This window comes from Zootoca vivipara, chromosome 3 (genome assembly GCF_963506605.1).
Source record: "Zootoca vivipara chromosome 3, rZooViv1.1, whole genome shotgun sequence".
Lineage (NCBI taxonomy): Eukaryota > Metazoa > Chordata > Lepidosauria > Squamata > Lacertidae > Zootoca > Zootoca vivipara.
In genome coordinates, this window is record NC_083278.1 from 61,458,228 (window position 1) to 61,480,210 (window position 21,983).

Genomic DNA, 21,983 nt, shown 5'->3' on the forward strand with positions numbered 1-21,983 from the left:
ATCAAACCACAACAATAACCCAGAATTAAGCATGCTGTGCCCTTTTGAAATTAATTTCAGTCAATCTGCCAGTAGTCTTGTGCTTAATATATCTATATAATGAGAGTTGAAGTGACAGAATTTAGTACTGATGGTTCTCAGTTTGGTGGATAGTGTCCTATATACGGTATATACGGTATGTGTTGCTGATTCATTTCTGCAATCTCTCTCCCCACCTTCCGCAAACCCTGAACTCAACATATGGGTACAGCCTTATGGCTCTGGACATGGTTTTCAGCTTGAAAACCTGCAATAATATCCAGTAAACATATCATTTATGTTTTCAGATGTTGCTGTACAGCTTCCTGATAAGAAGTCCATTATCATGTACTTGACATCCTTGTTTGAGGTCCTCCCTCAGCAAGTTACCATGGAAGATATTCGAGAAGTGGAGACCCTTCCAAGGAAATATAAAAAGGAATGTGAAGAAGGGGACATACAGATGGTATGTGCTAATGTTTTCCCAATTCTTTCTTAGAGTAATGTCATATGACATTTAATGTTGCCTCCCGGTGTCTTTTGTCCTTTTCACAGTCAATAGAAAGGTATTCAAATAAACTTGTACGGTCAATAGGTTCTGGCTTCTGTCATGCAGTGCAAAAATGCATAGCTTTCTTCCATTCTTCTTCCATATCATCCAGTGATCTTCCTTTGCTTCTTTTTTTCTGATGTTACTTTATCGGTATGCTGATGACAACATAGTGTACGCATGCTCAGAGGATGACCTCCAAACCATCCTAAATATCTTTGCAGAAGCTTACGAAAAGCTTGGCTTATCACTCAGCATCCAAAAAACCAAAGTGCTGCACCAAGTAGTACAAAATAAACCCTCTGCAGCGCCACAAATCCAACTCAATGGTGTAACATTGGAAAATGTCGATCACTTCTCCTACCTTTTCTTTTATGCATTTCTTTCCCCTTTTAATATAAAGTTCTGGAGCACATTGCTGTATGACAATGTGTTGGATCTAGAGTTCGTGGGAGCTGAACTATGATCCTGGGATGCTCTCACTGGGAGTGGGAGAAGATGCAGTTTTAACTGATTCCCTGTTACCCTTTCAGGGGCGTACCCAGGATCAAAACTAGGGGGGGGGCAAGAGAAGGGAAGAGAGAGGGAAGGTAGGAGGGAGGGAGGGAAGAGAGAGAAGGAAGGAAGGAAGGAAGGAAGGGGTGGGTGGGTGGGTGAGAGAGAAGGAAGGAAGGAAGGAAAGAAAGAAAGAAAGAAAGAAAGAAAGGAGGGAGGGAGGGAGGGAGGAAAGAAGGGGTGAGAGAGAGAAGGGAGGGAGGGAGAGAGAGAGAGAGAGAAAGAAAGGAAGAAAGAAAGAGGGGGGAAGGAAGGAAGGATGGAAGGAAGGAAGGAAGGATGGAGCTTCCGTCCGCCCCCCCCCCCCAGCTCAGGCTGTTCCTCCCCCCCTTCCCATGTTCCTGTTGCTGGCTGCAGCCGCAGAGGGGGCGAAAACAGCCCAATTTGGGGCTGCTTCTCCCCCCACGTTCATGTCGCTGGCTGCAACCACGGAGGGGGCGGAAACAGCCCGATTTCCATAACCCCCATCAGTTTTCGGAGGAAAAAAGTGCGGGTTATGGTCTGTAAAATACGGTAATTTTTTTTTTGCTTCTAGGTGGGGGGCAGCTGCCCCCCGCCCCTCGCTGGGTATGCCCATGTACCCTTTACTTCCTGAAGATGTACTCTGGAAAGTGTGGGAGTGCTTTTTGAACACTGTGTGAGGTGGCATAGGAGGCTGCAAGGAGAAGAGGGAAAGAAGCAAAAATCAGTTCCTTCCTTTCTCTAGTGCAGGGACGTCCAACTCCCAATAGACTGCGATCTGCTCACAGTATTAAAAAACTGGCAGTGATCTACCCATTGTTGTAAAAAAAAAACCTAGCAGTGATCTACCCAAGGTTTTTGAGCTTTTTTGGGGAAGCAAAAGTTGTTGAGCTTTTTGAAGAAAGGCAAAGTTGTGGGTTTTTCCCCCCTAAGGAGATCACTGGGGGGCCAGAGATCAACCAGGATCTACCAGGAACACCCCATGATCTACTAGTAGATCACAATCTACCTGTTGGACATGCCTGCTCTAGTGGAAGCTTCCATTGCTTTCAGATGCTTCCATTTGCGAAAGGACAAGTCTTCAGCCAACTCAGGGGTCTATCTTTCCTTTTTTACCAAATCTCTTTTTGATACTTTTCAGTCTGGGTTTCAGTCTCTTCTTCAAATAGAGGCTTCTCTGACTATATTTTTGAGTTTGGATCAAAATGGTAGGGTTATTTCTTTCACCATTTGGAAATGACTTTAGCTAAGCCTAAGATGGTTCCTTTTCTCACGCAGTGCTATCTGACCAGAATGCCCTTTCTGTTGATTCTTCCTCTGTTTGTACCTTTAGTTGGGTGGGTTTGGGTGAAAGGATCTGCTTAACTCTTCCCATCCCAGCTATTTTTCCCCTCCAAAATCATGCCTGCTCTCCTGCTGTTTTTCTTCCTGAGAGATAAAATATATCCTGTTATCTTCTAACTTTTGAAGAGAAAGACCTCTTGTGGTCCTTCAGTCAGCATAAAGCTACTTTTACCTGATAATTGAAAGCTCTTGCTGGGAGAAGGGGAAAGATTATGTAACTTCATATAATGTGTAGTTCTGTCCTTGTTTTAAGTGTCAAGCCACTACAACATTTTTAAAAATTCTGTTGGACTTTTGCTCTAGTCACTGATTGTTCCTTTCAAGAGGTAATACTGCTGAATGTTTTTATGACATAGAATCATAAGACAAAGTGTAAACTCAACTTTTAATACCACCAGTTAACATCCTACCTCTTGTGAGGCTAGTTGTAGAAAGTGTGCAGAGGTTACTATTTTAAGTTTTATATACTTGAATGTATTTTGTGAAGCACTTGTCAGAAATCCTAGCTTAATGCTTGTAACAGGTTTGGTGCTACATATTGCACTTAGGCATCCGGTAATTGAACGTGTGACTCAAGTTCGTACTCCAAAAGGACAGGATATTTTTACAACAGAAATCTCTTTAGACAGTAGTGCTGATAAGACTTCTAAAGTACTTTAATCATGTGTTGGGGTTCCACAATTTTTTCTAGGATTTTTTTAATATAAGAAAGACCTACGACTTTAATTTTTCTGCACGACTGCATTGTAATGAAAAACTTATCTAGAGTAAAAACATTAACATCTCATTAAACAGTTTTATATGGTTATATTTGATGAAAGCCATTATCATTTTTTAAATATCAATGTGAGGACATAAGTCTTTGTGAGGAGTGGTCATGTTGTAGGCTTTTGGAGGTGAGATAATAGAATCTTAGCAACTTCTGTGCAGGTTTAGAAATATTTTATCTAAGTCACTGTGTAAATGCATATGTAAAATGAATGTCATTGAGAGCAAAACTCAATTATGTCAGCTAGTAAACCTAGATCATTCAAATGGTTTTTTGGTAAAATATCAACTCTAATCTTAATTTCCGCCATTTATTTCATTAACATTGAATCTGTTATTGATAACCATGCCCTGGATATCTTGAACCAGATACCTTGGATTGCTTGCACTGCAAGGTAAACACCTAATCTTGCACACACACACAAGATTCTGATACATGCATTCCCAACCCCCACTCCAGCCCTTTATGTGGTGGTAACATCTCTGTTAAATAAGCATTTGTGTTATTATAAAAACAGCTTTCAAGAAGTGGCTCTGAGTTTGATTTTTCTGCTCTGTAGAGTGAAACAGCTGAAGATGACTATGGAGGTTCAAGAGCAGAAACTCCCAGCACTGCCACTGAAGTTGATATGGACTTGGACAGCTACCAAGTAGCTCTGGAAGAAGTTCTCACATGGCTACTCTCTGCCGAGGATACATTCCAAGAACAGGAAGTCATATCTGATGATGTTGAGGAAGTCAAGCAACAATTTGCTACACACGAAGTGGGTGTTAAATAAGGTTGCTACGAGAGTTGCAGTATGTAGTTGGTTGATCAATATTATCCCTCGTTTAGGCAGCAGTAGATCTTTCTCATAATCATAGTTGTTATACACATTTTACACACCAAGTTCATAAAGCTCCTCCGTCTGCTGCCTGGGAATACAGAAAAGGGGATTAAGGGGATGGTTGCATACATAGTTTGTGGGCTGTGTTCAGCCTGGTGGGTCACAGGTTCTGTAGACAGTTGCAGAAGAACTCTGTTTCTTGTTCAATTTCTCTTCGGTAATAGAAATGTTATTAAAGTTCATGGGCTACTTAGACGTTGCAAGTTACAGGAACTTTTTTGTTGGTTTGTTTTGGTTCTTTTCCTGAAAAATACTTTTGATGGATAAATCATTTGCTTATGGAATAGCAACATTATTTTTCAATATAATAATATTTTGAGAGAAACCGGGATTTTCCATGGATTGTGAAGGGGCTGAAAATGGCACTCATGACTTCAGACTTCTTTTTTTAAAAAAAATTTTATTGATACATACATCTGTTGTGGGTTTAAGATTACACCTACCGGTAGATACATATAGGTAGTTGTTTCGTATGTTTGCCGTTACAGTGTGCATTCACCTGGAAACAGAGCTACTTTAAAGAAAATGCAAGCATGAAAGAGCTAATCATAGAATCACAGAATTGTAGAGTTGTAGAGTTCCCTGAGGATCATCTAGTCCAACCCCCTGCAATGGAGGAATATGCAGCTGTTCCATACATGCTTCGAACCTGCAGCCTTGGCGTTATCAGTCCTGTGTGATTAATGTTGCATATTGTTGGCTCCCTGTTCCAAAGCATTTCAGGCTATCATAGAAGAAGCATGAACCTGAGGTTCCCACAGTAATGGAAAACTAATCACACTGTTGATTTGATTATTTTATTTTTAGCTTCCTGATGAGGAGAGGAACACCTTAGCATCTTTTTTTTTGCTTGTTTCTTTATCGATCCTAGCCTTTTCTTTGGTGTTCCAATTTCCAATTTGCTATTTATTAAAAGTCTTGTAAATTCCATGCAGTTATTAAAATTATCCATGGCAAGAGATCAGATTGATCTGACTTGTTTACTCTTTTTCCCTAGGCTTTTATGATGGAGTTGACAGCACACCAGAGCAGTGTGGGTAGTGTGCTGCAGGCTGGCAATCAATTGTTAGCCCAGGGCAATCTTTCAGAGGAGGAGGAAAGTGAAATCCAGGAACAAATGTCATTGCTGAATTCCAGATGGGAGGCTCTCAGAGTGGACAGTATGGATCGGCAGTCCCAGTGAGTGACATCCTGAACACGCACAGACTAGTTTCCAGTTCCAATGGTACACATTATGTGTCAACCCCTCTGACCCCCACCCCTTGCGGACTGAGCAGTTTTTAGAATAAACTTAATGCATCACAACACTAAATTCAGCCTGGAAGCACATCTAAATGAGCTCAGGAAAAAGGAAATTAAGTAGTGAATAGTTTTGCGCCCAAGACACTAACATGAACACAAAACTAAACTGGATATTTGTATGAAAATGCAGTATTTCAGATTCTGTGTTCAATACAGGCTTATGTGTTGCTTTAAAACATAGTTCCTAATAAATGTGTCTAGATTTTCAGGCTCAATTTCTAAACATGTTGCTTTTCTTTTGACCAACCCACGTAGGCTGCAATCTTTTGAGTACTTTCTTATGAGTAAGACTTAAGGAACACAGTGGGACTCACTTCTGAGTAAACACGCTAGGATTGCACTGTTACTTTAACACCAAATCTTTTAAAAATGACGTTTAAAATGATTCGTTATGTTTTTGACATGATCAGCCTCCATGATGTATTGATGGAGCTACAGAAGAAACAACTGCAGCAGCTGTCCGACTGGCTGACTGTTACAGAAGGACGCATTCAAAAGATGGAATCTCAGTGCTTCGCTGAAGACTTGGAGTCCTTTCAACAGCAGATGGATGAACATAAAGTATTTTTACCCCTTACTGTAATAAGCATGATAGAGTGAAAAAATAGTCTGCAACAGCTCATATTTCCTGGTTCCCTTTGGATGGCATTGTTAATATAGAAACTCCTCTTTTAAAATAAGATTTAGACCTTCGTGTGGAGTTGTGCCATGTATAGTGAAGTTCAGGAACTGTATTTGTTTGGAAGTACATTTTACTTCTTGGCTTCCTTGAAACTTTGTGGAGCAATGAGTGTAGCCATTAAAGCTTCTGGATACAAATTATGGGATTTTTCATATGACTGATCTTGTGTAATATTAGTTGTTCTGGGGTATGTGTGAATCTTGCCTTTTGACACAGTGCTTTTTCTGAGGAGAGGTGTATTTTTTAAGCACTCAAAAGTGTTGTCACAGAGGAAATGTTGTTCTTCCTGTCACCCACTCTTCAATGTGGCCCAGAGCTCCAAGCTAGCATTTTCATGTGACATGTGACATGCCAAATCAGTGTGGGGATCTTCACTTGCCAGAAGTGACTCAATGAGCACATATGCAAGATAAGGCTGCATTGGTGAAAATAATTTTGCTACTATACATATCGTGTGGGATATAGTCAGAAGCAGCAGGGGCTGTTTAGAGTGGTTGTGGCTCAACAGTCGTGGCTCATTGGGAAAATATTTGCTTAAACAAACAAAATCAAGGAGCTGGCACAAGCAAAACAACACAGTTTTATGTCTGGTCTTTGTAACAATTTAATCAATGCTTTCAGGGGCTACAAAATGATCTTGAAGCAGAGCAGGTTAAAGTAAACTCATTGACTCACATGGTGGTCATCGTTGATGAAAACAGCGGTGAAAGTGCCACAGCTATCCTAGAAGATCAATTGCAGGTGAGTGGATGTCTTGATTTAATAAGTCTCTGCATGGGAAAAATGTGGAACATTTTTCAGCCAAACGGCCACATCTCCTTCTGGGGGAATGCTAACACATGCCAGTGGGTGGGCAGGGCAAACCTGGATGGAGTCATGAATATGAATCTTACCTTTGTACACACACTCACCCAATGCTCTCTGTCCTCCAGGCAAGCAAGCAACATTTATTTATTAGACACTAGATGCTTGTCATCTGAACGTCTTCAATCAACTTACATTAAAGAAAAATATGTGCACATACAATACATAACGCCAAAGGATGACAAGGGGGTGGAGCCCCATTTTGCAGGGGTTTTGCTGCTGGGACTCATTAGCTAAATCCCACCCTATATGTTTGTATTTTCCATCTGCTTTCAAAGGGGAATGCATGGTTTCAGAAATTTCTTTATTTGTCTGCAGGTGCTTGGTGAACGATGGACAGCAGTTTGTCGCTGGACTGAGGAACGGTGGCTCAAACTACAAGAGCTCAATATCTTATGGCAGGAGCTATTGGAAGAGCAGGTAAAACTTGTTTATTTTCTCTAGTGTACTTATTTTTTTTAAAAAAAGAGTAAATCAGCTTTCTGAACTTGCTTGTATTCCTACTCAAAGGTATTCATTCAATTTGTTATGGACTAGTCTGTTACCAGTGCATATTGCTATGAAACTGAAATATTTTGGAAGATTCAGAACTGGAAAAAAGCAATACCTTTTCACCAGCACATAGTTAAACTTTGGAATCCACTACCATAAAATGTAACCAAGGTCACCAACTTGAAAAGTTTTGAAAGGCAATTAGGCATATTCAAAGACAATGGCGACTCCACTGTGGGAGAGGGAATGCCTCTATCAGTTGCTAGGAAACATGAGTGGAGAGAATGCTGTTGCAGTCATGTCCTGTTTGCAGGCTTCCCATAAGTATCTCGTTGGCCACTTTGAGAACAGAAAGGTGTGCTTAAATAGGCCTTTGGACACTTCTTACATTTTAATGTAATTATTATGTAATTATTTATAAGGCCATGTTAATGGGGAAGGAGAGTTAGGTTATTGTACAAGTTTTCAGGAACACCTTTAATCTCAGGTAAAAGAGTTTTAAAATAAATTGTGTTTCTTTAGTTCAAACTGCTTTTTTAGCAGGGGGAAACTTGTTACATAAAATTAAATACTAAAATAATAGATATAGATCTATTCTCATTGCACAGGCCAGTTGTCAGCTGCCATTTTGAGTGGTGCACCATCAGGAATACTTGGGCCCATGTTGCTACAATTTTTTATTATTATCTGGACATGGGCCCTTGGCTCTTGCAGTACAGCCTTCCATTTTTTGTGGATGTGCTTAAATACAAATTGCTATTGTTTGTTTCATTTAAGACCCCCCCCCGAACTATAGAAGTGATTTATATTGTATGTAGATACAGGTCCCTCCTGGGTGTCTTAAGAAGGATTTAAAAACTAATGATGCAATAACCTTCATTGCTAAACCTTGCTGCTTTGTTTGCTGTCATAGAATAATAGAATCATAGATTTGGAAGAGACCACAAGGGCCATCCAGTCCAACCCCCTGCCAAGCAGGAAACACCATCAAAGCATTCTTGACATATGCCTGTCAAGCCTCTGCTTAAAGACCTCCAAAGAAGGAGACTCCACCACACTCCACACACACCACACTAGACTAGTGACTAGTCATCTGCATTATGGGTGAGAGAAGGAGAGTAATTTGCCTACTTGTATCCCAAAGTATAAATCAAGATTATATATATATACATATATACACACACAGAGTATCCAATATGTTACAAACAGTATGTTTTAAGACCAGTGACAAATTTAACTAAAGCAGAGCATTATTAATTTTAGTAGACTAGGGGCTGAGTAATCACTGTATCCATATGATTGTGGCCTCTTCTCTGTATGCAGTTGGCCCTGTTATGGATCACATGTGGATCAAACTGCTAAATTAATCAGATTAAATTAATCCCATTTGAGATGAATATAATAGGATAAAATAACAGAAGTAATCCTCTACTGTTGTGCCTCTTTCTATCTAGAGGGGTGGTCTTACAGATTTCAAAGGCTAGTGTGTGTATTACCACTCATAGAGGACTAGAGGAATCAGTGTTGCTTGCAGAGGGCAGGTTGTGCCCTTGCCATTATTGTATCCACACGAGCAGTATTCTAAGTCCCAACAGAAATGAACACAAATCCTTCACTTGTATAAAAGAAATTTAAAGGTCAAGGGACACCACTAGTGACACCATCAACTCTGGTTAACTCAGATTGCCTTTGTCTGCATAGTCCATGGGTAGGCAAACTAAGGCCCGGGGGCCAGATCCGGCCCAATCGCCTTCTAAATCCGGCCCACAGACGGTCTGGGAATCAGCATGTTTTTACATGAGTAGAATGTGTCCTTTTATTTAAATTGCATCCCTGGGTTATTTGTGGGGCATAGGAATACATTCTCTTCCCCTCCCCCAAATATAGTCTGGCCCCCCACAAGGTCTGAGGGACAGTGGACCAGCCCCCTGCTGAAAAAGTTTGCTGACACCTGGCATAGTCTTATCTTGAGTCCTGTTTCTTTCATTACATTTCTGCCCTGTTATTTCCCCCAAAGAGCCTTGGGCAGCATTTCCACTTCAAAATCCCCTTAATTACCAGCTTCTCCAGTTTATGCAAGCTATTTCTAAAAACAACAACATGCAGGTAAATTACTTCACTGTATGCACCAATGTGTAGATCTTTTAAAATGATTTGTTAGTGGTGAAAAAAAAAGAAACAACTCATTGGCTGAAGTTTTCTAATTGAATGGATGAACAGCAAAGAGATACCTTAGGATGTATAGTGGCCTTGATGTTTTTGGGGAGGCAGATTGTAAAGTCAGTAAATGTTAAATCATTTGGGAAAATTATCTTCAAACACTGCCACTTAACTTCTTTGCTCAATGGTAATTATAGCCTTTCTGGGTTTTTTTTTTAAAAAAGGAAATACATTTTGGCAGCTGTTAGCAAAGCTCAGTTGTTCATATTTCTAAGTCTGAAAGACCCTCTAAGTGTCCCTATTTTCTAGGGACGTCCTTGATTTAGAGAAGCTGTCCCGGTTTCTGATTTGATCCCAGAATGTCCCACTTTTCCTTAGGATGTCCCTATTTTCATTGGGAAAATGTTGGAGGGTATGGCGTTATTTGACCCCTGAGCTGTCTGAAGGCACTCCCGTATAGGAGTGTTTAATGTTTTATTATGTTTTTATATATGTTGGAAACTGCCCAGAGTGGCTGGGACAACCCAGTGTGGGGTAGAAACAGTAAAATTATCAATATGGAATGGTGTGTCCCTGTTTTCATCGGAGAAATGTTGGAGGGTATGGTCTGTGTCAATTCAATGTAAAATATTCTGTCTGAAGAAACTTGTGTGATTTTTCACAAGAATGCAAAAGTTGTGTATTAGTTCCTTTCTGTAACTGGGTGTAGCTCTTACTAGGATTACTAATACTAGCTCTTTCTGTGGACTCAAGAGTATTTGGAAATGTCCAATCCCAATAAAAAGCCACTAATGATACTTACTTCAGTGATTGGAGTGGGAGGCTTAGTTTCTGCATTGGTTCTTTAGGGTCAAATTTTGTTGCTTGCTGAGTAGATGGAATAGGACAACTATGACCCTTTGAGTTGGTTCTTGGTTTGCAGGGCTAAATATCGTCTGCTAAACATGCCATTAAAGAAGTGAGAAAAAAATATCTGCTATGAATACTAAAAATATACAAAATAATTTCCCCAGCTAGATTTAATTAATTTTGAGTTTATGCACTAACTTGGTACTGATTTGTGAAATCATGAGCTTACAGATGTTGCATTTGTCTGGATTTGACACTATCATATTAGTTGACAAAGCAATGGACTTATAGGCTATATTCAATTTTAAGATACTCCACAAAAGAATGCTCTTATAAGTAGAATGACACTTGTTCTGTCAAAGAAATGGAAGATGGCATTTTACCTAGTTGTGTGTGGTTTTTTTGGAACCAATGAGAACAAGGTGCCAACCAATAATAAGAAGACAAAGTGCTGGTGTAATGCCAAAGTAGTGTTGCAATTAAGGTACAATGATGATGATGATTAGCAAAATATAGCCTCAAATGACTGCAGTACCTCAAGGACCGCCTATCTTCATATGAACCTAGCTAGACCATGAGATCACCATCTGAGACCTTATTTTGTGTGCTGCTTCCATGGAAGATATGGAGGGTGGCAACATGAGAACAAGGCTTTTCTGCAGTGGCTCCCCATTTATGAAATGCTCTCCCCAGGAAGGTTTGGCTGGCTCCTTCATTATACACTTTTAGGCACCAGGCAAAAAAGTTCTTCTTCAACCAGGCCTTTGGCTGATTAACATCTTAAATATCTTACAAACCTTTTAAATGTGTGAGGAGACGGGGTTATTGGTTTTTTCCTTTTGTTATTGTTTTCATCATGTATTTGTGTTTTTATATTGTATTTTTATGTGGTGAATTGCCCTGAGATCTATGGATGAAGGGCGGTATACAAATTTAATAAATAAAACTAAAATGCAAGAGAATTGTGTAAATATTCTCTTGTTGGTTTTTTTTATTTAAAAAAATGTGTTGTCTCTTGTGCAGTGTTTGTTGAAAGCCTGGCTAACTGAGAAAGAAGAGAATTTAAACCAAGTGCAAACAAGCAATTTCAAAGATCAAAAAGAGCTTGGTGTGAATGTTCGAAAGCTGGCAGTGAGTATTACTTGGTTTGCATTTGATAATAGCATCAAAACCCTAAATGTTTCATCCTGTTCTACTCCCTATTGTCAATCTGGCATTTTCTCTGCAGTGCCTAGAGTACCATCCTTGTTTCATCCTAGTGCTAATTTCATGGTCTACCAAGTTTTCAAATTACTTTCCAAAGACATAGGTTAATACTTGTGGGTTTCACTCGTAGCTGAAGAATGCAGTGTGAAAATCACAGCACGCAAATTTGTGAAAAGCATGTGACTGTTCAGTTCATGCAAATGTGCTAGAGAGTGTACAAAATGAAAGTGGCGCTTATTGAAAAGCAAGTATGAAGGCAGTAGTCCAAGACAAATTCATATGGATACTGTTGTTTCAGCATTAGATCCTCAAAGGAGATATGAGAATGAAGCGTCTGGCACTAGAACGCCTGAATTACAGTGTTCAGGTGAATGATGGAAATTTTCAAAGATATTTAAAAATCTACCTTCCATTATTTGCATTACGTAACAGAACCAGCAATACAATAAAATTAAGGGGCATAAAACCACTCAACCAGCTGAAAGTAACATAACTTAAAATGCCTGGGCAAATAGAAAATGTTTTAATCTGGTCCTAAAGAGCATACATTGTTGGTGCCAAGAGTACCTCTGTCTACAGTTGAGGACCTATGAGAAAGAAGTTCCTATCTTTTATACATACATGACGTGCTTCTTCTACAGATGGAAAATGGAGAAGGACGTCTTCTAATCTTAATGCATGGGCAAATTGATATGGGAGAAGACCCTCCTTAAGACTATGTGATACAGCAGTAGATAAGTACCTAGTAATTCTGTTGCAGGAATGGGGAACTTGTGACTTGTGAGATGTTGCTCAACACCAACTCCTATCACCCCTAATTGTTGGCCATGCTGGCTGGAGCTGATGGGATTTTGAGTGCAGCGACATCTGGAGGGCCACAGGTCCCTCAACCCAATCTGTTGTATACACACAAATCATGATCTTGAGCTTTCTTGGTTTTTGACGTGACCGCAGCTTTCACTCAAGCAAGCAATTTCCCTTTTACTTCAAGGAAGAAAGTAAGAGGGAGACTGTGTAATATTGTTCTCAGTGATGAAGTAAATGGAGAAGCCCCTTGTCATGTGTGAAGCTCCACAAACGCTTCAAAATTTCTGTGTATGGCTTAAAGGTAAAGGTAAAGGGACCCCTGACCATTAGGTCCAGTCACGGATGACTCTGGGGTTGCCGCGCTCATCTCGCTTTATTGGCCAAGGGAGTCAGCTTCCAGCTTCCAGGTCATGTGGCCAGCATGACAAAGCCGCTTCTGGCGAACCAGAGCAGTGCATGGAAACGCCGTTTACCTTCCCACTGTACCTATTTATCTACTTGCACTCTGACGTGCTTTCGAACTGCTAGGTTGGCAGGAGCTGGGACTGAGCAACAGGAGCTCACGCCGTCGCAGAGATTCAAACCACTGACCTTCTGATCGGCAAGCCCTAGACTCTGTGGTTTAGACCACAGCGCCACCCGCATCCCTTGTGTATGGCTTAGGACTTCTGAATCTTGACAATAGCCTCATATGTGCATGCTAGTCAAGACTCTTCCCAGTTTTCAGTGAAACTAAAGCTTGTGGGTACAGAGTGTGTGAAGGGGCCAGTGGAAATGCACAGGGCTCCATGATGCGTCACATGCTGGACACAACCCTGGCTATAATGCACAATTGGTATTAGTCATAGTGTAAGGTTTTCAGCATGGGGACTAAAATGCTGATCAATCAGGGTTCCTCTCCTAGTTGAGATGTTAGGCATGGAGAAGCAGCGCCCCCTTCAGGTAATCCTGACTCCCTTGGCGATTTGTGGATTCTCCTTCACTGGCGGTTTTAAAACAGAGGTTGATGACCATCTGTCATGGATGCTTTAGTTGAGATTCCTGCATTTTTGCAGGGGGTTGGACTAGATGACCCATGGGTCCCTTCCACCTCTACAGTTCTATGATTCTGTGTTGCTAATCATGATTTGTCTGAGGTGTGTGTGGCTAGCACACATGTCAAGGGCATTCCTGCTGGCTTTTTCACAGAGATGGTACATGGATACTGAATACCTGAACAGGCATAGTATTTTAGCAAATGTATAAAAAAAAAACTTCCACCAAAACTATTATGGACATTTTCACAATTTTATTTTCTAAGAATATACTTTATTAGCCTGGGGAATTTGAGCAGAATTGTGCCTTTAAAAAGGGAATGGCTGCTCTTGTTTCACAATGTCAGATTCTCAAAGAAGATATGGAAATGAAGCGTCGAACATTAGAACAGCTGAATGAGGTATCCCAAGATGTGGCACAACTTCTCAACAACCAGAAGGCACTGGAGAAAATTGACAGCAATCTGGAAGAACTAACACAGAAGTGGGACAGTTTAGTTCAGAAACTTGAGGATTACTCTACTCAGGTACCATAAAAATATTACTATCCCTTTACACCTTCCAAATGTCTTTCACAAATACATGAATGTTGACCTATACAAGTAAAACTAATAAAGAAGCCTGGAGGTATTTTCTTAAAGGTGTTAAAAATAAAAAAAGGAGGGGTGGGGGGAAGGAAGTAAATCGGTCCTTATCAGGCTTGATTTCTAATCTGATTAGAAAATCTGAAAGTCTAATTCTAATCTGCACTTGATTTAGAGACAAGTTGAATAGTGAATTGGCCGAGTAATTCAAAATAGTACTGTGCAAAACAGACTGTGAAGTTTCCCAGAAACGTCATCCATTAAAAAATCACAAGCAAGATGATCATATCTCAGTTTAATAAATAGATTGAGCAAACCTCACAGCTACTGTACTTAAGCAAAGTTTAATTGTCAATTGCTTTGTCTCCTAGCTTTTTGGAAGCTATTAACCATAGTTTTCCAGTTTGGACATAATTGGAAGCTAAGGTTAAACTAGACTTCTTGTGGCTGCATGAAGCTTGTTTGCATCTTGGTTTTATAAAGATGATTCTGGACCAGTGTATGGAGTCAGTGATGGGCTGGACAGTGACAGAGTGACCTTGACCAAGTTACCGTCTCTCAGGCTAACTAACCTCATGTTGGTATAAGGATAAAAGGCTGATGTGTGACCATTTAGCCAACCCTGAGCTCTTCAGAGGGGAGAGCCAGGATAAAAAACCACAAATGAAGCTGCGGTTTAAGTTCCTTCAAAACCAGTGGAAGGCAGTAAATCACATGCTTAATGTTCTCAGTGAAATTAATTGGTCTAAAACCACTTAACTTAATCTGGATCATATCTAAAGTGATGAGTGTTACTGTTACTATTAGCTGCATTTATCTCTTGTACAAAGATGGCATATAGAAGAATTTCATTCTATCAACATTGATGCCCTGTTCAATTTGCCCCTCAGGTTACTCAGGCAGTTGCAAATGCTGAGCCGGCCCAGATTTCACAGAAAGTAGTCACAGAAACCGTCCTTTTCAAAGAGCAAAGAGCAGTTAAACATCCCAAAGAGGAAGAATTTGTTCCACATCTACCTCCATCAAAGAAAAGACAAGCCTGCCTTGATACTGAAGCAAAGAAAAAGTGAGATTTTTTTCATTGTAGTTGTGTTTCCTCAATCAAGAGACAATGAATTGCCTCATTTTCACACAGTGCATGGTAAAAAAAAAATCAGTGTTGTAAAATACTGCTGTTGTCTGTGGGTTTTTTTTGTGTGTCCTATTTAGAACTGTGTATGAAAAATTATTTGCAGTCTTGCAAACAAGGATAGAAGGATGGGTATTTGGGTGGGTAGGCTGCTTAGCGCATGTAAATGTTTGTTGTTCCCCACTCTTCTCTACTGCTGCCCTGTGTGTTGGCTCCTTTTGGTCTCAAAGTGCTGCAGCTGTTTTCTTCTGCTGAGAGAAAATCAGCAAGTGAGTGAGCAGGTGCAGCAACCATTCACAGTCCACTGTTTTGCTCTGGGTCAGGGAAACACAGCAAGTCATCATAGCAGTTGCCGCATCTGCCCTCTCTAGGCCTGTTGACTCTAGGTAGAGGTAATAGAGAGTGCATGAAGCAAGAGTTATTTTGCCCCTCTTTCCTTAGAGATCACTACAATTTGCCACAGGGAACCAGGCGAGTGCCGTATTGCCAATCTGGTAAAATCTTTGCTGAGGATTCTTCAGGCATTCAAGACTACACGAGAAAACATTTTATGTGCATGAACATGTTACTTCAGGGTAGACTGAGGGTTGCATTTTAAGGGGGGAAAAAAGATGATGACTGAATGGAGATGAAATATAAGAAAATATTATTCAATCTCTTATACTAGGCTTGATTCTGAAATTGCTGAGCTGTTGAACTGGATTTTGAAATCAAAAGCTGCCATTCAGGCCATAGAGATCAAAGAGTACAGGAAGATGAGAGAGACTTCAGACATGAAAGAGAAACTGAAGGTAAAGTGAGAAACGGGGAGGCATTTTCACTGAAAAGGTTATTTTGTCAGCTTAAGCTTGCTGTCAGTTGGGGGTAGAGTCTGATCTGGTAGCTTCCTGTGGATTAAGCTCCATTATTAAAAAATATTTAGAGTTTGGCCAAGGTTCACTCCTCCGTACTGGTTATAAACAATACTGTTGTAGTTGTGGCAGGACGTCCTTAGAGGTTTAATGGGCATTTCCTTTCCTTTTTCCCTCCTCATACTATTCTCCATTTTCGTTTTAGAAGAGGAAGCTGCACGTTGTGAGTTGTAGCACATTTTAAAGACAATTTATTCTTAGAAATGGACCCAGCAGGAATTCTCTCCTGATATTTCTCTAAAACCGAGAACCATGGCAAAGTCTTGATTTCAGGCCAAAGGGCCATCTAATAACCTTTCTAGCTATCCTGCGAAGAGCAGAGATCTAAGTCTTCTGTGGCTTAGATAATTGGACTCTTGTTAATGCCTGTGTAAGTTAATTTTAAATAGTTTAATTAATTACAACACTGCAGAGAAACCTGAAAGTACATCCCATATGAAAGAGATTTCACACATTGTCAGACAGAATTAAATTGTATGACTCATGGGGAGCCCCCCCTTTAAGCCTAGTAATGCATTGTGCCTGAGAATTTAAAAATGTTTTTTTGGTTTGCTTTAATCCATGATAAAACTTTATGTCTCTGATCTGGATCATTGTTAAATTCTATAGTTTAATATAGCAGATGTCCTTGTAAAAGACTACATACCAGAATGCTGCCAGAGAAGTGTCAAGCTACTTGTTGCAGCAGTCTTTTATGTTCAGCATTATTCAGAAGTGGATTGGATACTTGCCTTTCTTAATGTACTCTTTTCCCATGAACCGGAAGAGCTTTCAGTCCGTCTTCTGTATCATGTTACTTTGCAAAGATTTGATCTAAAGCCTGTGCCAGCATGATTACTCTGTATGTCAGTATGGGTCCAATGAGACAGAGAAGTTTTCTTTGAATATCTAATCTGGAGGACTCAAGTGTAGAAAGTGATAAATAAAGAATGGGGGTGGAGACAAAAGGCCCAAGAGGATACCAGAAAAGATGTGAGGATTTTGGAGAGCTTATAATGCCTAAACATTCTAATTTATTTATAGATATGTTTATATGTTCATGGAAAATATTTCAAAATAGGTTACTATTGACTTTAAAGCATTCTCATCCCATCGAATGCATTCTGTGTGTGCCTAATCATAAATAAGTATCTGCTGAATGATACTTACTTGCAGGTAATTATGCATAGAACTTCAGCATTAATTTGTTATTTTACTATAAATTACCCTTACTTTCCACCCTTTTGAAGACTGGGTTAGGAGCTCACAGAAGGCTCCTAGGTTGACTCATATCTAGGCAATTTATGGGGCCAAACCAGTTACCGTACTTTTTTAACAAAATAAAAAAATTCCTTCCAGTAGCACCTTGGAGACCAACAAAGTTTGTAATTGGTATGAGCTTTCGTGTGCATGCACACTTTTTCAGACACACTGAAACGGAAGTCACCAGACCCTTATCTACTTGTAACTTTTTTCACAGATAGGTTTTCACTTTCAGTGTTGAAATGTTTTGTTTTTATTTATTAACAGGCAATAGAAAAAGAAAGGACTGAAAAAAAGAGAGCATTGAATGAACTGAACCAGGTTGGAGAAAATCTGATAGACCAAATGAGAAAAGGTAATCATAATAATAGCACGTTGCAAGTACTTTCCAGGTTTTGACAAGAGCAAGTAATGCAGTTTCCAGAAGAAACAAACAACACCAGAACTACAATAACTGAAATTTATGGCAGCACCAGTTTCTCCTTCCCTGAAAGCTGCAAGGCCTCAAAAGACATTCTGGTGTTAGTGAGTTGAAATCATTGATTTCTTATTAAGATAACTTGATTATAGTCCGTCTTAAATCTAGACTGTTACTATTGTTAAGTCACTTTATTCATGGAAATGACATCTATACAGATAAAAGACAGGTCTAGCAAATCCTGCCCCACCAAAAGAGGCCAGGAATACTTTGAAATCATTCAGATTAAGGGCCAAAGGCCCAGGTAAAAAAGAAAAAAAATTGCCCGGTGCTTAAAACTAGGCAAAGGTAGTATTAGCTGAGCCTTCTCTGGGGAGAGCATTCCACAAGCAGGGAACTGCCACTGAAAAGGCCCATTTCTCGGTAATGTCGCCCTCCCTTCAGATGTCAAGGAGATAAAGAACTACATAACTTTTAGAAGACATCTGAAGCAGCCCTGTATTGGGAAGTGTTTAATGTTTGATATTTTACTATGTTTTATATATGCTGTAAGCCCGTAGTGGCTGGGGAAACTCAGCCAGATAGGTGGAGTAGGATGATGATGATGATGATGTCACATTCCAAATCTCCTGTAGAGGGGAGAGGAGAACATATTTATATTACACCCCGTTTGCTTCCTGGCATGTTCATTTATTGGACTTATCCCATGCTCATCCACCCATGTGCTCAGAGCAAGGTACTCTATGGTACTCAGAGCAGTTTACTTACGCCAGGGCTGGGACACAAGAGGAGATTCTGCAGGAACCTATACTTTGAACAGGTTCATCATATGTTAATTACGTCTGTATTTGGATTCTGCTCTGCCTATCTTGTCTAGCCTACCAATATATGCCTGTTGTGTGGCTATATGCCCTCCTTCCCCGGAATAAAGACTCGTGACACCAGGTTTAAGATTTAATTAATTGGGTGGTTAAGGCCACAACTTTATTAAATAAGCATGTAGAGCGGAATTGGCTTAGGCGTTGGAACCTAACAGACTATATCCGACTCCAACCCGTGTGTTGAAGTCTGTGAGAAGTTAACCACCAGAAAGGAGCCCCGCGACGTAGATCTACTAGAGCTCCTCCTGTGGCCACCGATGGGGCGTGCCTTACGGCCCAGGCAACTCCAGGCTCAGGACCAAGCCTCGCCCCCGGAATCCTTTAACGGAATTACCTCTCCAAGATAGGGCAGCTGATGACGTACTTGCCCCTCCTCCACTGATTGTTATGCAAATTTCCAACGCCTAACCGCCTAACCTAAGTTGTGACGACATGCTACGAGGTAGGCGAAAAACCCATCATGGCTAACCCAGTATGGGAAAAATCCTACCCAGCCCCCTGGCCAGCCAGGGCAACCAACTGACGTCCATAGCAGCGTCCCCTTGCCTCTTATTAAGGGGTGGGCGGGCGGGTGAATTGTTCGCTCGGCGAACAGCGGAGAAGAGAGGAGGCTTTCCCGCCTGCGGAGGCCTTTAAACGGTGTTGCCCCGCCCCGCCCAGCCTCATTGGCCGGTCGGGGTGTGACGCAGGCGGGAGCGCACCATCGCGCAGGGGCTGAACTCTCAGCCCCTACACGATGGTACAGTCGGGCAGCCCACAACCCCACCTCCGACGCAAGCGCGGAAGTGGCTTTGTGTGGCTATATGCCCTCCTTCCCCGGAATAAAGACTCGTGACACCAGGTTTAAGATTTAATTAATTGGGTGGTTAAGGCCACAACTTTATTAAATAAGCATGTAGAGCGGAATTGGCTTAGGCGTTGGAACCTAACAGACTATATCCGACTCCAACCCGTGTGTTGAAGTCTGTGAGAAGTTAACCACCAGAAAGGAGCCCCGCGACGTAGATCTACTAGAGCTCCTCCTGTGGCCACCGATGGGGCGTGCCTTACGGCCCAGGCAACTCCAGGCTCAGGACCAAGCCTCGCCCCCGGAATCCTTTAACGGAATTACCTCTCCAAGATAGGGCAGCTGATGACGTACTTGCCCCTCCTCCACTGATTGTTATGCAAATTTCCAACGCCTAACCGCCACTCGAGCCCACCCTGGCTCGCCGCCAATCCGCTCACATGTAGTCACCTCTTGCCAATTCGTGGCCTAACATAAACATTATTTAATTATTTAAAATTATACCGTTATTAAGGGGGGGGCTGTGGTCCTAATCTCTTATTCGCCTAGTTATGTACACTAACATGTAGCCAATCGTGGATTCCTGTAATTATGTTTTCGAGCCAGATATCATTCCCCGTAGGCGATAGATGCACACCGTCATGACGATACAGGGCTGCTTCACTCTGTTTTAGGCTTGGGTGCGAGACTACTCGGCCATTCAAGGCTAACACTCTGCGGATCACGAAAGAATTCAAGCGCCGCCTAGTTCTGTTCATAGCGATCGGGCAACGTCCATCGCGCCAAATGCGCCTCTCCAGCAGGGATGACCAAAGCAGCGTCATCCCCGGGCAGGAATCCAATAGGGTATCAAGATCACGGAAAATTTGCAACTTCAAGTCCACTGCGTTACGGTAGGCCAGGTCGTTCTCCCCTAGCTGCAGCACAAGCAGGTCAGGGTAGCCGAGTGAAGCAGCCCGGCTTTCAAGGGTCGGCAATAGCTCATTCCACTTCATGCCTCTCTTTGCAATCCAGGACACTCTCACGGATGCTGGAAGGCCCAGCCCGTGCCCCAGGCCCACCTCGATCGCCCTTTCGCGGGCCCAGTGAACTACGCTGTGCCCGGCTATCCAAACGCGCATTATCCGGCCACCTGGAAAACAAAGAGTGACAACCCGGGATCAGCTGTATGCTACGTACGAATGTACCTTTTGTATGCGTTTGATTTCCACCTTCCCAAGTCCTGAATCCTTTCGGAAGAGAGGCCCAGGTGCATGGCTGAAGTGGCTGCACCAATCCTGAAGGAGTGGGGCGAGAATTCGGTGGGGTTATACCCGCAAGAGGCGATGGCCTTGCGCAGGACCCTGGTGAATTGCTGGCGGGTAAGCCTGGCCTTGTCCGGGTGAATAAGGAAGGGACCTGGGCCCGCCGGGCGCAGGTGAAGGAACCTCCTGGTATCTTTCACTGGACACGGACCCGCGGCCCCTGTCGCAGGGAGGCGTACTACGGCGCCCTTCCCCTTTTGGTCGGTCTTAGAACGTCGGATGTGTACCAGAACCTGGGTGTCGGACAGTGACACATCCCCTATTAAAATACCCCGTGTGACACCGTCTGGTTGATCCTCGCAGACCACCTCGCCTACTCTGAGCGCCCCAAAGTAGGCCATCGAAAACGCGGCTGAAAATAAGCGCGCCTCAAATTTCGACCAGCAAAGGGTTCTCAACTGCTTGTGTATCTGAACCAACATGTCAAACGTGATAGGCCGCCTGTTGTCACTGGCTGGAGGCTGGAGCCGACGCCAGCCCTCCATAGCCCTGCGTAAGTGGAAGTTATCGCACGGGTCTATGAAATAAAGTGATTTTGAGAAGAATGTTATGGCCGCTGTGTGAATTTGAAGGGTCTTAGCGGCTCGCCCCAGATTCCTCAAATGCACTATGTATTGCATAACCTCTTCCTGGGAAGGCGGACCCGGAGTAGGACCCGTGGTTCCTTTCTGCCTAAACTTAGTGAAATCTGACCACGCCCGTTTATAAGAGTTAAGGGTAGAGGGGGCAACCGATGCAAATACTCCCTTCAGAATTTCGCGCTCCCAAGGTTCCATAGGTGTTCCGGGAACGGCTCTGGCCACAGGCGTGCCTCTGGAGCCAACGAGCGGAAGCGGTCCATCTGGAAGCGAGACAAAGCATCTGCGATATTATTATTAAGCCCAGGCACAAATTTGGCTGAGAAATGCATGTTAAATTTCAAGCTTAGTAGGACGAAATGGCGTAAGAGAGATGACACCCTCGGAGATCTTGATGATTGGCGAGCGAGGACGCTGACCACCGCTTGGTTGTCGGTTCTGAAGCAGACTCGCCGATCCCTGAATTCCTCGGACCATAGGTGCACTGCTACCACTATAGGGAAGAACTCTAAGAATGTTAAGTCGCGTGTAATGTCTGTACCCTGCCAGCTGGCCGGCCAACGCTGCGCACACCATTTACCCTTGAAATAGACTCCAAAACCCAAAGAGCCGGCCGCGTCTGACTGTACCTGAAAATCGGAATGCAGAGCCAAGCTGTCCTGCCATAGGG

General features: G+C 42.1%; 1 protein-coding gene across 10 annotated transcripts in view; it reads left to right on the forward strand.

The window, feature by feature from the left end:
* UTRN (utrophin) overlaps positions 1 to 21,983 on the forward strand; it is a 334,111-nt gene that overhangs the window by 60,885 nt on the left and 251,243 nt on the right. For all 10 annotated transcript variants that reach the window (XR_009557350.1, XM_035108828.2, XM_035108822.2 and 7 more), the window contains exons 9-19: positions 327 to 484; positions 3,757 to 3,960; positions 5,081 to 5,262; positions 5,796 to 5,946; positions 6,689 to 6,808; positions 7,250 to 7,351; positions 11,456 to 11,563; positions 13,827 to 14,006; positions 14,954 to 15,129; positions 15,860 to 15,983; positions 17,613 to 17,700. Coding sequence is in view for 9 of the 10 variants with exons in the window: in XM_035108828.2 (XP_034964719.2) it covers positions 327 to 484; positions 3,757 to 3,960; positions 5,081 to 5,262; positions 5,796 to 5,946; positions 6,689 to 6,808; positions 7,250 to 7,351; positions 11,456 to 11,563; positions 13,827 to 14,006; positions 14,954 to 15,129; positions 15,860 to 15,983; positions 17,613 to 17,700 (1,593 nt within the window). In the remaining variant the exon portion in view is untranslated. The remainder of the gene's footprint in view (positions 1 to 326; positions 485 to 3,756; positions 3,961 to 5,080; positions 5,263 to 5,795; positions 5,947 to 6,688; positions 6,809 to 7,249; positions 7,352 to 11,455; positions 11,564 to 13,826; positions 14,007 to 14,953; positions 15,130 to 15,859; positions 15,984 to 17,612; positions 17,701 to 21,983) is intronic.